This window comes from Muntiacus reevesi, chromosome 6 (assembly GCF_963930625.1).
Source record: "Muntiacus reevesi chromosome 6, mMunRee1.1, whole genome shotgun sequence".
NCBI classification, from domain to species: Eukaryota; Metazoa; Chordata; class Mammalia; order Artiodactyla; family Cervidae; genus Muntiacus; species Muntiacus reevesi.
In genome coordinates, this window is record NC_089254.1 from 48,863,168 (window position 1) to 48,880,075 (window position 16,908).

A 16,908-nucleotide genomic window follows, 5' to 3' on the forward strand; every position below is an offset into this window, starting at 1 on the left:
ATTTTACTGCCACCTCATTTGCCCTCTGCAATGGCCCACACTCTGAGTGTGCTTCTCCCTGTATCTGAATAAACTCACTTCTTACCACTTTGTCTCTCACTGAATTCTTTCTGCCATGAGACATTGAGAACATGAGCTTCATTAGGTCCTGAAACCAGGTACTGTGGGTTTTGACTGGGTTCAAGTCCCAGCCACGTGGGTTCAATCCTAAGCAAGGTTTTGGCTGGGTTTGAATCCCAGCCATGTGGGTTATAGTCCCAATCTGAGGTAAATTGTTTCAACTCTACCGGACTCTTTAATTATTGTGTTGCAGATACTCACTAGACATTAGGAAAAGTTCAGCTCAGTTCAGTTGTGTCAGACTTTTTGCGACCCCATGAATTGCAGCACGCCAGGCCTCCCTGTCCATCACCAACTCCCGGAGTTTACTCAAATCCATGCCCATAAAAGTAATCATCTGTCAAATAAATTGCAGATATTGTTTCTCCTGTGGGTAGTTTGTCTTTTGACTTTGCTTAGAGCATTTCAAGTTTACATAAAAATCTTTTTTTTTTAAATAAAATCAAATACATTGATTTTATGTGGATTCTGAAGGTTTTATCTGTCTTCTAACACTGTATTATTCCTAGTTAGAAACTGGTTACCATGATTTATTCAAGAACTTTAGTGGCAATGTGTACTAATGTATCTTTGACCCAGTTTTAACTTGGTGTAACTTGTTGGGGTATGGATATAATTCACTTTGTTTTTTTTCCAGCTTTCCATCACATTGTTCTAATACAATTCATCTTTACCTCAATGATTCGAAATACTGTCTTTAAAATCAGGACTGGGTTTAAAAATTGTTTTTACTGAAAGTATTATGTGTGTCATCTCCTTTAATATGCTAATGTAGTGAGTTACATTACTAAATTTGCTATCAAGAAACACTGCATTCCAGTGATAAGTCCTACTTGGTCATATGTAGTACACTTTTATTATTGTGTTAAAGAATTTTGCTTTTAACTTAACAGGGAAACAGGGAGGTTTCATCAATGTTTTTGGTGCTTTTTTATTTAAGGGTATACCAGGCTCATAAAATAGAGGTCCATCTACTTCTAAAATACAGAAATAATCTGAATATGTAAAGTTTGATAAAATTCACTATGAAACAATATGGATTCAATGACTTTTAAAAGAGGTATTAATACACTTCCTATACAGTTGATTCTATGGTTATGACCTTTGCCATTTTATTATCTTCAAACTGAGTTATTTCCTAAAGCTCCAAATGTGTCAATGTAAGTTGTATAGTATTTTAAATTAGAAAATATATCAGACAAAAAACAAACAAACAAATCCATGTAATGCTGTAATGAGGACCTGTATACCTATCACTCCATTTTGGGAAACAAATCTTACAGATAACAACTCAATCTCTCAATACTGTTTCCCAATGCCATTCTCCGATGTTCCTCTCCAAACATATACTATCCTGACTTAGCTTTTTACTGTATACACAAAACACATACATGTTTTAGAGGTTTTCAATTTATACTCAAATCTGTACTCTACGTTTTGGAACTTGCTTTTTTCTCTCAGTATTTATAATTTTGTTGCATATGAAGTTCTGGCTAGTAAGTTCTTAAAAGCTGTATGCTATCTCAGTGTTAACAATCCATAGTATCTTTAATCGTTCTCTGTTACTGGATATTTAGACTGGCGTAAGATTTTGCCAAAGCAAGTCTCTGTCATTTTCTCTTTTCTTTCTCCTTCATAAAGGCCCCCCAAAAGGGAAATAGGTGCACGTAAGCCGAATTTTTTCCTTTTTTCCCCTTAATTTTACATTTTCCTCATTTGAGATACTTTGTGTCCTGAACATTGATCTATTATTTTCTGTGCATTCTAAAAGAACTAAAGTCTCAGTGTCAACTATCTCTAAGAGATCTGTAGTTCCTTCATATTTCTCTTCAACATTCTTTGGGAAAACAAGGGGCAAGCCTCATTTTCAGGTAGAAATCTGGGAGACCTGCATCAGGGTTCAGATTCGGCTAAGCTAGCAGCCCAAAACTTAAGCCACTGAGGAAGGCAGCGATTTTTACTGTTGAGTCAGTAAGGCTTCTGGGGTATCTTCCAGTAAGAGAACACCTTGAATATTTGCTTGGTTTAAGAGCTGAGCATTTTATAAATCTCCTGAAGAACCTCAAAGATACCAACCAACTTTGTTTCCTTAACAGGCTTCTATTAATTAGATAGTTTTAAGTTCACGTAGTGAATATCTGTTATTAGAATGAATGGCTGGTTTGACATCCATGTGCTCTCTAGTCAGTTTGTGACGAAAAAAAAAAAAATTCTCTGATAGAGTCACACCACAAAAAGAAAAACTGGTAAGTTTTTAACACTACATATTACAATTAACATTAAACTAACTAGTACAATTTTCTTATACCAAAACTAGAGATAAAAATGCTTCAGTATCTTACTAGTCACACTCCAATTTTATAAGAACACATTTAAAATTTTACCCCTTGTGCTGTCTTCATTTTGTATTGTGAAATGTATTTTTAAAAAAGTCAGATTTTGTTTTCAACTGGGTAATGCTATTTGACCCATGATATACCAGTGAGACTGATATGCTGTTATCTGTATTTTGATACTTCAATGAGATACAAGAGGATTTCCTGCCTACCAGTCACATGCACATTTAACCAACATACTGGGCTGAAGTAGTTTCAACTCATCCTTCCCAGGACAACTTCCTTGGCCTGACATACCTCTAAAAGCTACCTTTAAGTTAGGCTTGAAGTTTATCTTGTAAACAATCTTCAAGTATTATACACATATTCCTAAATAGGCTCAAGGTGTACAGATTCTGATCCCCATAACCCTTAGGACAGCTGGCAAGCAGTCTCATCTGTTTCTCCCAGAATGCCTTAAAAATACCACCATTTTCCATTAAGGTTATGATGTGAAAAAATTAGAAAACATGGCTATAGTCCCATGACTACCTTGTAGGCTCCTTTAAGGAATAGTTCTGTATTCTCCTGACTCTGCACTGCCTAGAACAGTCCTCTGAACACAGCATGATTAATCTTGAAAGTGAAAATCGCTCAGTCATGTCCAACTCTTTGCAACCCCATGGACTATATAGTCCATGGAATTCTCCAGGCCAGAATACTGGAGTGGGTAGCTGTTCCCTTCTCCAGGGGATCTTCCCAATCCAGGGATAGAACTCAGGTCTCCCGCATTGCAGGTGGATTCTTTACCAGCTGAGCCACAAGAGAAGCCCAAGAATACTGGAGTGGGTAATGAGTGAACTGATATTAATTTCTAACACCAGTAAGGCCTTTTAGTTTAGCTGGTTATTTTAATTGGTGAGTATTTTGCATATTCTCTATCAGCTGGCACGATTTCAGTTCAGTTCAGTCGCTTGGTTGTGTCCGACTCTTTGTGACCCCATGAACTGCAGCATGCCAGGCCTCCCTGTCTATCACAAACTCCCGGAGTTTACTCAAACTCATGCCCATCGAGTCGGTGATGCCATCCAGCCATCTCATCCTCTGTCGTCCCCTTCTCCGCCTGCCCTCAATCCCTCCCAGCATCAGGGTCTTTTCCAATGAGTCAACTCTTCGCATGAGGTAGCCAAAGTATTGGAGTTTCAGCTTCAGCATCAGTCCTTCCAATGAACACCCAGGGCTTATCTCCTTTAGGATGGACTGGCTGGATCTCCTTGCAGTCTAAGGGACTCTCAAGAGTCTTCTCCAACACCATAGTTCAAAAGCATCAATTTTTTGGCGCTCAGCTTTCTTCACAGTCCAACTCTCACATCCATACATGACCACTGGAAAAACCAAAGCCTTGACCAGACGGACCTTTGTTGGCAAAGTAACGTCTCTGCTTTTTAATATGCTATCTAGGTTGGTCATAACTTTCCTTCCAAGGAGTAAGCGTCTTTTAATTTCATGGCTGCAGTCACCATCTGCAGTGATTTTGGAGCCCAAAAAAATAAAGTCTGACACTGTTTGCACTGTCTCCCCATCTATTTCCCAGCCAATCCTAAAATAAAGCTTTTGCAAAATATGCAGAAAGTCAAAAAAGATGCTTATACAAACAGCCTTGCCTTAAAAAAAATTTTTTTTTTAAATTCGGTTAAGCTGTTCCAAAACACAATTGACAAATAGCACAGACATTGCAATTCTGCTTTTAAATAATCTGTAGAGAAGTGAACAGAAATACACCTTCTTATGAAATTTAGGAGCACACATGCACTACCAAACTCCTGTGTTTGGCAATGTATGTCTTTATATTTTAAAACCAGTATCTGGCAAAGATATAAACTGATGATCAGTATGGAAAATCTTTTCAAAGGATCTTGCATTATCCCCAAGACTTCTGGTGTGATTAAAAGTCAAAAATGATTTTAATCACAGGAAGGGCCACTCAAATGCTATACAATTATCTATGTGCATGAGTGCCCAGTCATTTCAGTTGTGTCCGACTCTTTGTGACACTACAGACTGTAGCCCACCAGGCTCCTCTGTCCATGGGATTCTTCATGCAAGAACACAGGATTGGGTTGCCATGCCCTTTTCCAGGGGATCTTCCCCACTCTGGGATTGAAACTACCTCTCCTGTTGACTCCTGCATTACAGGCAGTTTCTTTACCTGCTGAGCCACTAGGAAGCCCATAAATATCTATAATTGTCCATAATTATTATCCTACAAATTTCACTTTCCAAGAACATTTATAATGAACCGGAATTTCCAGGATACCTTTTGAATGCTTGTGTCCCCATTTTAGTTTCCAAAACCCCAAATGAGAAAACAGCTCACAGTTATCTATCAAATGTACTATAAATGTACATCCAGATAGTCTGAGAAAATAGCACTCACGTCAGAACACCTAATTCTACTGTAATTCTTGGCTGTAGTATCCAGAGCAAGAACAGACTTCATGGTTCCTGAATTCCTCTCTTCTCTCACCTCACTCAGTGACTGATTGATCATACTTGATCATACTTGTCATAACAGATTAAGTGTAACTCCTCAAATTCTCAACTTTAAACACATCATGCTAACTTCACTTCCTACATTTCCAGACTGTTCTTTCTAAACAGACTTATAGTCCATTGATGGTACCACATTTTCACTTACTTTCTCCTCCTCTCATGTCTGTACTTCCCTGTTTACCTAGCTGAAGTTCCCAGGCTATCTCTACAACACTGACCCTCTTCATCGGTTCAGTAAGACTCCTGTGGCAACCTCTGTTAAATCCAATTTACCTACTCTAGGCCTGCACTTACACAGCTTTACATGGCTGAAGATAAAACACTGCCTTAATTGTAGTCTTCTTATAAATTCACTATCACTAACCTTGAGTAGTCTTCCATTTTGCCTAGCTATCAACTATGTTTCACAGGTCTGTCAGCTCTCCTATTCTTCTGGTCTAGAGCATTTGTCCACCTCCTATCTCCAGTATCTAACTGCTACAAGGTACTTCCCCCTTGAAAGCCAAGCTTCCAGCCCTCCCTGGCCCTGAATCTTCTGCAGTTTCTCAAACCCCGAATGTCCTTGCCATCTCCCTTTATCTCACATTCCACAACCAATCCTGGCAAATCCAAATGTTTTTATCTTAACATATATCCAGAAATCACTACCTTTACAGCCTACTCTACCTTAGGCCAAAGCCAGCTTTCTCTATCCACCACATTACTGCATAATTGTTCTAGTTTTGCCTTTACCTCCACACTTTGGCCTATTCAACAAAGCAGGCATTCAGTTCAGTTCCATCACTCAGTTATGACTCCTACTAAAAAGACAACCCTGAGTTTTAGGATACTGTGTGTTTCTAGTCTTTTTCTACTTTAATAAAATGCAAACCTTAGACTATGAAAGACTTAAGTCTATTACACAACTGTTACTTCAGACTGCACTCTATTTCGATAAATATTACCTTTTACATACACATCACCTCAGAAACAATTACATATATTTTTAACATAGCATTCTAGGCCATAAAATAGAGTCAAAATAATTAACCTTCAGCGCATGACAAACTCATGATAGCCCACTTGACATAATTAAGCTAATCAATTAAAAATTCACCTAATGCTTAGTTCAGAATCATTATTAGACTTTTGAAAATGTGTTTTAAAAAAGGGAATAGATAATTAGCACTATTAATTCATTTTCTTCTGGAACCTCAATATGAGAAAACTTGTATTTTAAAGCTAGAAAAAACAATCTAACCAAAAGTGTCATAATTTTATGTATGTTTATATTCTCAATGCTTTCAAAGCCCAACTGTGATTTTTTAAAAAGAAATTAAACAACATGCTTTCATTGAGAGAATTTTTAAAATCTATACAATTCAAGCTAATGAAATATTTTATTGTACATAATAAAAGTTGTGTTTTTAAAAAAAACATTTCCAGGCCCAGACATCCGCAGGAGTATGTGAGGAAAGAATTCCACTGGCGTATAATAAGCAATAACTCAATTCAATGAAACCACAAATCCACCCTCCCTATAGTAAATACTAACATTCACCACAGGCTTGAAATTCCTGTAGCATCAGTAAATGTATTTTTTAAAATATTACAAACATGCTTATGATGCATAGGAAGATGGAAAAATTTAGACTTCACTGCACACCATATGTACTCCCAGCTTGTCTAATTTACAACCAGTAAAGAATCACAAATATCCAAAGAAAGTATTTTAAAATAGTATATGATTCACTGGTAAGTGAGTTTTTTACTCAAATAAATACGAAAATTTTCATTTTAATGTCACATTGAATTTTAGTACTTTTCACTCCAAGAAAAAAATAAACTGAGACATGGTCATGAGTTCAGGATTATATATATTACAATTTGCCTTGTTATAATACATTTGTGGCTTTATGATAAAAATAACTCAGGGACATATGGAATCCAAGCTAATTTGCATAACTGTCACAAGGGAAAAAAAAGCATTAAATGCATTTCTGAAATAAGAATTTTCATTTAATTCAGAATCTCAAAACAGCATTAGACCTTGGCCTTGTTTAAAAAAAGTTCAGTTAAACACTAAGCTAGCTAAATAACCTTCTTGAAAGGTTTAAACACAATTGATATAGAAAATGCTTCCCCTCTAATCTCAATCTTACATAAATGAAAGAGGTGAGGGGGGAAAGGTAGACAATTTCTTTAGCAGCATATATGGCTAAATCCATCAACCACCTTATACTAGAATGTCCATTATTGACCCCATTAAAAAGGACTGGGCAAAGAGCAACAGTTACCCACTTCATAGACCACAGAAGACAACAACTTTAGGGTTACGGCGTAAAACATTTTTGAAACACTTCAAAAACTTTTGACATTAAACTAGAGGAATCATGTCTTCATTGTAAGAAAGAAAGACAGAAAGTAAAAGACATTTAAACTAAACTGATTTTCAATCTTCTCTGAATAAAAGAAATTAAAAAAAAAAGGTTGATTAGCTAAGCTTTGTGCTCTAACCAAACTAATTAATTACAGTGATTTTAAATGGCAACAGTCCTCTGACTGGGTAGCTTGACAGTTTTGAATACTTTTGCAATGATTTTTTTTTTTTAACGCAAAGACACTAAAATGATCCGGTCATGCAATGTTCATCTTATGCATTCTGCATCTCTTTTCCAATCTTGTAACTAAGGATCTTGTTCCAATCAATCTTAGTGCGTGTAACTGGCAACTGTCGACGTAAGGCTTTGAAAGTAGTGTCTGACATCGTCTGGTAATTCTCACTGATGGCAGTCTAGGAAAAACAGTAGTTAAAAGTTTAAAGAAATAAAAGGAACAGAGCAATGTATAAAACACATAGATATTTTAGGAAACACCTTATTTAAGAAGCCTGTTTGTTTTTAAAAAGTCAAGTAAAAATCCCAAAATGGTTTTAAAAGCTATTTAAAAGCAGCTAAAAGAAAAAGCTTATCATCATTTTGAATAATTAAATTCAATAAAATGAAATTATAAATTAATTTTCTGTGTGTTCTCATTTTGGATCTATTTTACTATTTCTCTCAGAACAATTTCACAAATTACTGTTTGCAAGGAGTGGAAACATGTCTAATACATAAATGCTTAAATTCAAGAATGCAGTTTAGAAGCTGATAAAGAATGTATTATAAAAAGCAGAGTATAAAATGAACTGTGATCTAAGCAGATCACATATAATCTAACTGTTCTGGGAAATACCTCCTATATTAGAATTTCTTGTCAGAAACAAAATAGTCATCTAAAATCTTGGTCTATTTTGACCAGTACTCAGAAATTACAGTTGGCTAAAACTGAGTTTTTGCTACATTTTCACAAGTCTTCACTTGAACTAAAATGAAAAAAGACTATCTTATTATAGTGAAATGATGAAAAAGTTCAAGTTTATGATTGAAATTAAAATTTCAGTGCCAATATTTATAAGCAAACATAGATTATATAATATTTTTGAAACTCATACCTGGTATTCATTTTCTGCAGCCTCTACAATCTTTATAAATTCTTTTGCTGTTTGCACCTCATTCTGAATGAAAAACAAAATCAAAAGAAAATAAAATAGTAACTTAAAACCACATCACTATTAACTTTTAAATAGGTATGTCAATAGCTGTCCGGTTAATGATTTGTTACAATTTAAATAACACAGGTAGAAATTATGACAAAGGGAAAAATACTGTAAGATCAACTATTCTAAATTCCAAGGCAATTAGGCAAAAACATTTTCCGTCTATAGAATGAGTGTGTTTATAGTGTTCCCTGGTTAAAGAAAGTGAAATCTTAGTAATACATGCTGATGAAAAATTCAATTATAATACAAACATGTCAACAGATAATCGTTACAGATAAGAAATTAGTCACAGATTTCTAATTAATGACTATATGCCAAATACTTACTGAACAATATTCACCACCATAATGATACATTTAAAATATATTATCAATTAGAAAAAGCATATTTTAAAATTTAATGTGAATTTTTATTAGTGTTTAAATATTTTCTGGAAATTTTTTTAAACATTTCAATATAATGTGTCCTTGTATTTTTCCTAATAGTAAATGCTAACGGAAAGTGAGACTTTTTTATAAATAAATGTTAACAAAATTATCTATATCTTCTTTATATATATTACTTATATATTGGGCACATTTTTTCTATACAAAAACAATAAAACAACAAATGAAAATCCTCTAAGATGAAGTAAAAAAGTAATTCCTAAAACAAGCACTACAAACTGGCACACTAGTCAAGTTTAATTACTACAACCAGATCTTGCACAACTCCAGTCTATGATTTTGCAGACAAATCTCTCTTAGGAAGAATTTTCACTCAATCTCAAAGAAGACAGTACCAAGTACCCTGCTACAAAAGTAACTTTACATAGATACTCATGACACAGAACTATATTGAGACTGCCTTATAGAAAATCAGACATCAGTAATTATCTTTCCTGGCAAATTTTGCAAGAATACCATTTAGCAAGAAACCAGAAATCACCTTAGTGTGAATGAAAAACTGAAACAACAACAAAAGCAAAGAAAAAAGAAAGAAAAGCCCCAAATCCCAGTTTTCATTTCTTTTCAGATAGAATCTGGCCTAATACAGTCTCACATGTTTCTTAATATTAAATACTTTCTTAAAATTAAACTTAAAAAAAATTTGTAAATTTTTGAGTATTAGTAGTTGATGTTTACAATATAATAATGGCTTTAGGTATACAACACAAATGTTTATCAGAAATGTTATTATTAATGTATCATATTATTACTACCCTGGGGAGAAAAAAATTTCACAAAGACATAGTTGTATCTGCAATGAAAAGCATATGTGAAAGAACTTTGCAAGAAAAAAACAAGTTCAAAATTTCTAGAATTTGAAAGCTGAACAAGAAAAACTTCATTAAATCATAATCCAAATACAGGGGAAAAAAATACCATAGGGCTTACAAGTTAAGTACAGGATCACAGACCTTAGTTAAAGAGCTAAAACCATAAAATTCTTAGAAGAAAACACTGGAGTAAATCTTTATGATCCTGGGTTAGGTGATAGTTTCTACTAATATTCCAAAAGCACAAGTAACAAAAGAAAAAACAAACTGAACCCCATCAAAACTAGTTACTTCTGTTCTGCAAATGATACTACCAAGAAAGTGAAAAGACAGAATTTGTATCTGTACGTCATGTATCTGACACACAACTTGTATCAGGATACATAAGTAACAATTACAACAAAAAAATACAAATAACTAATAAAAAAATAGACAAAAGATCTGAAAAGACATTTTTCCAAAGAAGCTATTCAAATGACCAATAAATACACAAAAATAGGCCCAATATCATTATCCATCAGGAAAATATAAATAAAAATCACAATAAGGTACGATTAATACTAACTAGGATAGCTGTAACAAAACAGGTAGACAAATTTTGGTGAGGATGTGGAGAAACTACAACTGACAGGAAGTGAACTAGTTCAGCCACTTTGGAAGCAGTCTGGCAGTTCTTCAAAAGGCTTGACCAACCTAAAGCCACCACCCTGTATATACTGAAGAGAAATTAAAACAATTTCTACACAAAAAATGGTACATGAAGGTTCACAGCACAAAAACTGAAAAACAAGACACATGCCCATCAACTGATAAATATATAATGGTATATGGGTTATTACTTGGCAATAAAATGGAGAGAAATACTGACATCTCTCACAGGGTGAAACATGAAAATATCATGCTAGGTAAAAAAGCCTATCATGAAAAAACACATATTGTAGGATCCCATTTATATAAAATGTCCAGAATAGGACAATCCATAGAGTCAGAAAGTAGATTCATTGTGGCTTAGGGTTGAGAGGGGCTTGGGGGAAGGGCTGGTAGGAGGGAATAGGAACAACTGCTAATGGGTACACTGACTTTTTGGAGGATGAAAATGTTGTAAATAAGACTGTGGTGACTGTTGTACAACCCTGTTAATATATTACAAATAAATAAATTTTATACTTTAAATGGGTGAACTAAATGGTGAAATATATCTCTTTAAACAAAGCTGCTTAAAAAAAAAAGTTAGGTACCAATTTCCAAGTACTTACCATCTTTCCTCTATCTGAAAATACTTAAATCTACAGCAGAAATACTATTTTAAATGTTAATTCCAAAACTGTTATGGATTGATAGAAGTATTAGGTTGTTTAACTTTTATTTTGGAATTAATTACTTACAGACACTGTTAAGGAATCTTGTATATCTTTATGACTCACTAGTTGAACATTACCATCTTCATAATAATGAACCTATAGAAAAAGAAATTACAGAGACCACGTTTCAGGAGTTATCAAGATCTGCATGGCTTCAACAATCACACCAATGCAGATGACTACCAATTTCGGCTCTAACCCAGTCTTCTCTGCTGAGCTCCTGACCTTTTTAAACTTCAGTGAGTATCTTCCTGCCTTCAGGCTAGTGAGGAACTAGGCAGCAATTCCTGCAGTTACTCAGGCAAGCCCTCCACTGACTGGACCGCAGGACATCCTTACCTTATAGATGCTCTACCAGTATCTAAACTCGATTTCCAAAACTGAACTCACAATGTTCTCTCCCAACACCAGTCATCTTCTGTGTATTTCCACTACCCATTTAACTCCTCAAATCCAAAGACATGAATTTATTCAATAAACATTAATTAAATATAGACTGCTACTACAGGAGGTTATAGGAACATAAAGCCTTTTAGAAGACAATCCCTGACCTCGTATTTCAACACAACACAGTAAGAGGTATGTACAAAATATATTAGCAATACTCCAGATTCTCTCTGAAACTTAAAAAAAGGACTTCATAAAAGAGGTGACATTGTTCTTGGGTTTAGTAAAATGAGTATAACGGACTAGAGAAGATGAAGCAACTTAAGCTTAGAGAAGAGTATACTTTAGAAAGGCCTTCAGGTACCTAGGACTGGCATGTGTGAGTTTGAGGAGGAAGAGGAGTGGCTGACAGAATACACAGGTAGGGGACAAGTCAGCGGTAGGCCATGTATGCTATGCAGTATTGTCTGGAATATCTAGCAGGTGAATGTACCACTAAAATGGTTTCAAGAGGCAAGTACATATCCAGATTTAAATTTAAAAAAATCACCTTTCTGATGGCAATGTAAAAAAATAAGATTGTGTGCATTAATTGCTCAGTCGTGTCTGACTCTGTGACCCCATGGACTGCAGCCTGCCAAGCTCCTCTGTCCACGGCATTCTCCAGGCACGACTACTGGAGTGGGTTGCCATTCCCTTCTACAGGTGATCTTCCCAATGCAGGGATTGAACCCAGGTCTCCTGCATTGCAGGCAGATTCTTTGCCATCTGAGCCACCAGGGAAGCTCTAAAATGGATTAGGAGATGACAAAGGCTCCAGCAAATTAACAAAATCATGTAAACATTATATGCCAGGCATCATGTTAAGTGCTGAAGATAGAACCAGACAATCCTTATTCTTAACAAGCTTTAGCCCAACAAGGGCACTATCTCAGAAATTACACAGGTGAGAGCTTTTGAGGTCTAACTGAAGGAAAGAATAATGTCAACAATAACAGGTAACATTAATTAACACTTTATGCCTGGCTCTGTTCTAACCACCTTGCCCATATTAACTCATTTTCAAACTGTATGAGCTATTCCATTACTACTACTTTCCTTCCTTTTTTTTTTTCTTAGCTGATGAGGAAATAAAAGCTTAAGTGACTTCCTGATGTTACTCAACTGATAGAGCTGGGATTCAAACTCAGGCAATGTGGTTTCAGAATCTATGTTCATAACTTCTATTCTCTAGCCCTTAAGGGACAGTCACATCAAGACATAAAAGTAATAGGACATAAGCTTAGAAATAATATATTCTGGAGTCAAATGATAGAGCAGTGTGTTTGATCCAACTTTACTCCTTTACGGCTCTTAGCACAATACCTTTCATGACAGTTTCGTGATATAATAAATGTTATCGAATAAATAAGTGAACCAAGAAGAGACCAGTCAGTATTTCTCTGTAATTTATTTAATAATATTTACATTCAAATCCTCTTAGTTATCAGATTTCTTCTATATAAACATTTGAGCTTACACTGAGTCAGTTCTAGTGGGTTTCACATAAGTGAAATATGAGTACAGAAGATACTTAAGATATATGTAACATGTACATGTATTAATATATGTACTTATTCATCTACACACACATATATTAATATTATACTTCATTCAACTCCACCCCAATTTTAAAGAACAGCACAACTCAACTCAGAAGATGCTTGGATGAACAAACTGTATGAAGAGCAGCCCAAATGATCGGATCTAATCTTAGCTGTGTTTAGAATCGGTCAACTACTCCTGCAGATTTCTGATGACTAGGCAATGAATTGCAAGGTCATTTAAAAGATAAAATCAGCACTACTTTTTTCCTCCATTGCCTCTGTAAACAAAGACCTGGGAAAGAAATAGCTACTGAGTACTATGAAAATACATGAGTTAGTTGTTTCTCCGCTCAGAATCATCTAGACATCAGCAAACTAATTTATTTCATACCTGAATTTTCAAGATGCCAACCACCTGAGTGGTTGAAGGAGTGATTGTAAACTTCCACTCTGACCTCCAACGACCATTCCTTAAAAATAAAAACAGCAGCTGTAAATAAGGTAGGGAAAATAATTTGAATAAATTTTAAATTATTTAAATTCCAGACTTAAATTTACGCTACATAATGACAGAGTGTGGGGGATGGGTGATGTATATTCATTTTCTTAATCACTGAAATATTCAAAAGAATCAAGGGGTTAAGTTTAGTTATGAGCTACATTTAATTTAATCTTCACCTGATTGATAAGGATCTACATAACGGATGCAATTTCAGAATTCTAAGGCTTAAAATACAGTTCAAAACTACATCAATTTTCTCACTTATGCCTTAATTAAGAACAAACTGAATAAATATTCTGATTATCAAGGGCTCTCACAAGTTTACCATCCACTGAATGATACTAAGTACATAGTTTTAAAAGAATGGATGACAGTTCAACATTCTTAGGGAGATTTTGATACTTGGAAGGAGAAGGGTTATAAGTATCAGATTTTTTTGCTTTTCTAATTTTAGATTTAGTTTCCACATAAAAGGTACAGATTTCAAAATGATATTTGGTATAAAAATTGGTACAGATTAATGGTAGGAAACTGTGACATTACAAACAAGCAACAAGCATATTATTTATTTTTGTCTCTCAGATAATGATTTTATTTTTTCTTGACATCTTTTTCATAGCAACTTCTTTGCTTTCAAGTTCTATTTGCTCTTTGCATGCTAAAGACATATCCTGATATGTAAACTTTTCAGTTTTTTTTTAAACAATATGTAAATAGTCACAGAGCTAATGGGTCACTATACTGGCTTTGCTACAGATTTCTGGGTTCCCTTCAACAGTCTTGCAATCTGACCAATCACAAAAACCTACAGTGTGATAGCACTCTCAAACCTAAAATCAACACTTATTTGAGAAGTACTATAATTAGTACAAAGCATGTGTTCTACAAAATAAAAGACAACTTTGTAACATGTTCTGATTTTGAGTGACTCAATTCAGTCATTTTGGAAAAAGAACCTAGATCTATTCATTTTTATTCCACAATTCCAAAAGAGGTTATTCCTCTTATCTAGGTATTAGTATCAACAACTAGTGAGGTCTAAGCATACACAATTCTGATTTATAATGGCAATATGCACGTATCACCACTGATTGTGAAGAGAAAAAAAAAGGAATTACAAATCAAGCAATGGTACCACTTTGAGAGCTGTTTCAAAAGATCCTTCCAAAGGCATTACTATATATATATACTATACTATACATATATACTATATATATATTACTATATAAATACACAGTAACAGTTTATTGCACTGTGTAGACAGTACCCTTTCATCAACGGAATAGTCAAGATTTCTTGGCCTTTGATTATATTCTTCCCTTCTCTTCTATTAATGCTTTAATTACAAGTGTGAATTTATTCAACAAACATTTATTAAGCCCCCAATACTGCTGGACATTACCAAAACAGTGGAGACCAAGAAAAGAATGTCTCTAGTGAAATCTAAGAAATGTCCATGACTAGAATCTTCTGATCTTTATTCTATCTGTATCTGAGGTGAACTGAAGCAATTTCACTGTACCAAAATATTTAGGTTTTAGTGAGGATATTGTGATATGTGATGTCTAGTACTTTAGAATGTCATACAAAATTATCTTTTCCAAAAAGTGGAAGTGATTTTAGCTTCAATGATGTAATGTTCACAGTAGTTTAGAAAAAAATTTAGATATGTGAAGTGAAACAGACTAGAAAATTCAAGGACATCATTTTCATTTTATATATGCTGACACAAACTGTATTTCTGAAAACTAGTAAATTTACTATATTTATAAACTAGTAACTTTACTATAACATCTCTCAATATATTCTAAACTAAAACTGAGTAATGAGTCCAAATCTCAACAAGATTGATTTCATTGTAAGTATCCTGGCACAAAAACCAAAAATTAATAGCGATTTTGTGAAGATTTATTTCTTAAGATACTGGTAAACAGATGCGACAAATTTTTAGGCCCAAAATGGACAAAACACATTTATATTAATGCCATACAAGTAAGTTAATACAACAGAACTTTTAAGAAACTTCAGCTTGTCAAAAAGGCATATGTCTACAAACTGAATTGATTTTCCTTCAGTGATAATGGATCTGCTTTCCTCCAAATGTTCCTGTAACCTTACATTTATTTCTGTGATGGTTAAGCAGTAGAGCAACCTTGGGCCATAGATAAAACCGGTCCACAGGGGTTGCTGATACATGCTATTGTACCCTTAACACACCACCAACCAACTCGGCTAACAAGTCAAAGGCTAAAATACTTCAGGTAGATATTATAACCATACTTACTCTGAAGGGCTTAGCATGTGTTCTCAAAAAACGGGGATAAGAGCAAAGATTTCATTCAATTCCGAACTTACAAAGTCTTAGAGAGCCACAGAATTTTATAACAGGAAAGATCTCAGAAATAGGATTGTCTAAGAATAAAAAGGTCCAACAATATGATTAATAAAAGTCCAATATGAATAGGACTTCCCGGGGGCTCATACGGTAAAGCGTCTGCCTATAATGCGGGAGACCCGGGTTCGATCCCCGGGTTGGAAGATCCTCTGAAGAAGAAAATGACAACCCACTCCAGTATTCTTGCCTGGGAAATCCCATGGACGGAGGTGCCTGGTAGGCTACAGTCCACGGAGTCACAGAGATTCGGACATGACTGAGTAACTTCACTTTCACTTTCAAGATGAGTAGGGAAAACCAGTATTTTGGAGAGCTAGACTTTTACAAGGCATAATCAAACGATTTGTACAAAAATTATAAGGCATGATTATAATTTGTCTCACTGTACAAAACATGTCATTATTTTCTCATATTGGCCAACCAGGCACAAAGAAATCCATATGAAAACATCTACCTCAGCGTCATTAAAGTTCACACACAAAAATGATCATCCTTCACTTTATTAAGTATCTCTGTCTTCCTCCCCCATGTTAAGTCTCATTCAGGAACAATCCCTTTTCAGGATGAACATATGGGCCTGCCAACTGGTTTGGTCATAGGAACACATGTTCCCTTAGAATGTTGCTTGCTAGTCTAAAAACTACTCCTCCCTCTCTCACCTTTTTTTCACTGAGTGTCAACAGATTTACTGCTACCTTTAAATGATTGGGTGGAATACACAACAGCTCTTTCTCTCATATCAAAAGGCTGAAGTTTTATACTGTACTGTTCTTAGTCAATCATACACAAACAAGGTATAAGCCCAATCAACAAAGCAAGAATTACAAAGAATATAAGCAAGGTCATAATTC

General features: G+C 34.8%; 1 protein-coding gene across 1 annotated transcript in view; it reads right to left on the reverse strand.

Annotated features, from left to right (window-relative positions):
• Positions 1-6,239: 6,239 nt before the first annotated feature.
• Positions 6,240-16,908, reverse strand: part of CAPZA2 (capping actin protein of muscle Z-line subunit alpha 2) — a 54,644-nt gene continuing 43,975 nt past the window's right edge. Inside the window, exons 7-10 of the mRNA XM_065938570.1 lie at positions 13,552-13,630; positions 11,212-11,283; positions 8,461-8,523; positions 6,240-7,761 (exon numbers count right to left, since the gene is read on the reverse strand). Coding sequence (XP_065794642.1) covers positions 7,621-7,761; positions 8,461-8,523; positions 11,212-11,283; positions 13,552-13,630 — 355 coding nt within the window. The 3' untranslated portion in view covers positions 6,240-7,620. The remainder of the gene's footprint in view (positions 7,762-8,460; positions 8,524-11,211; positions 11,284-13,551; positions 13,631-16,908) is intronic.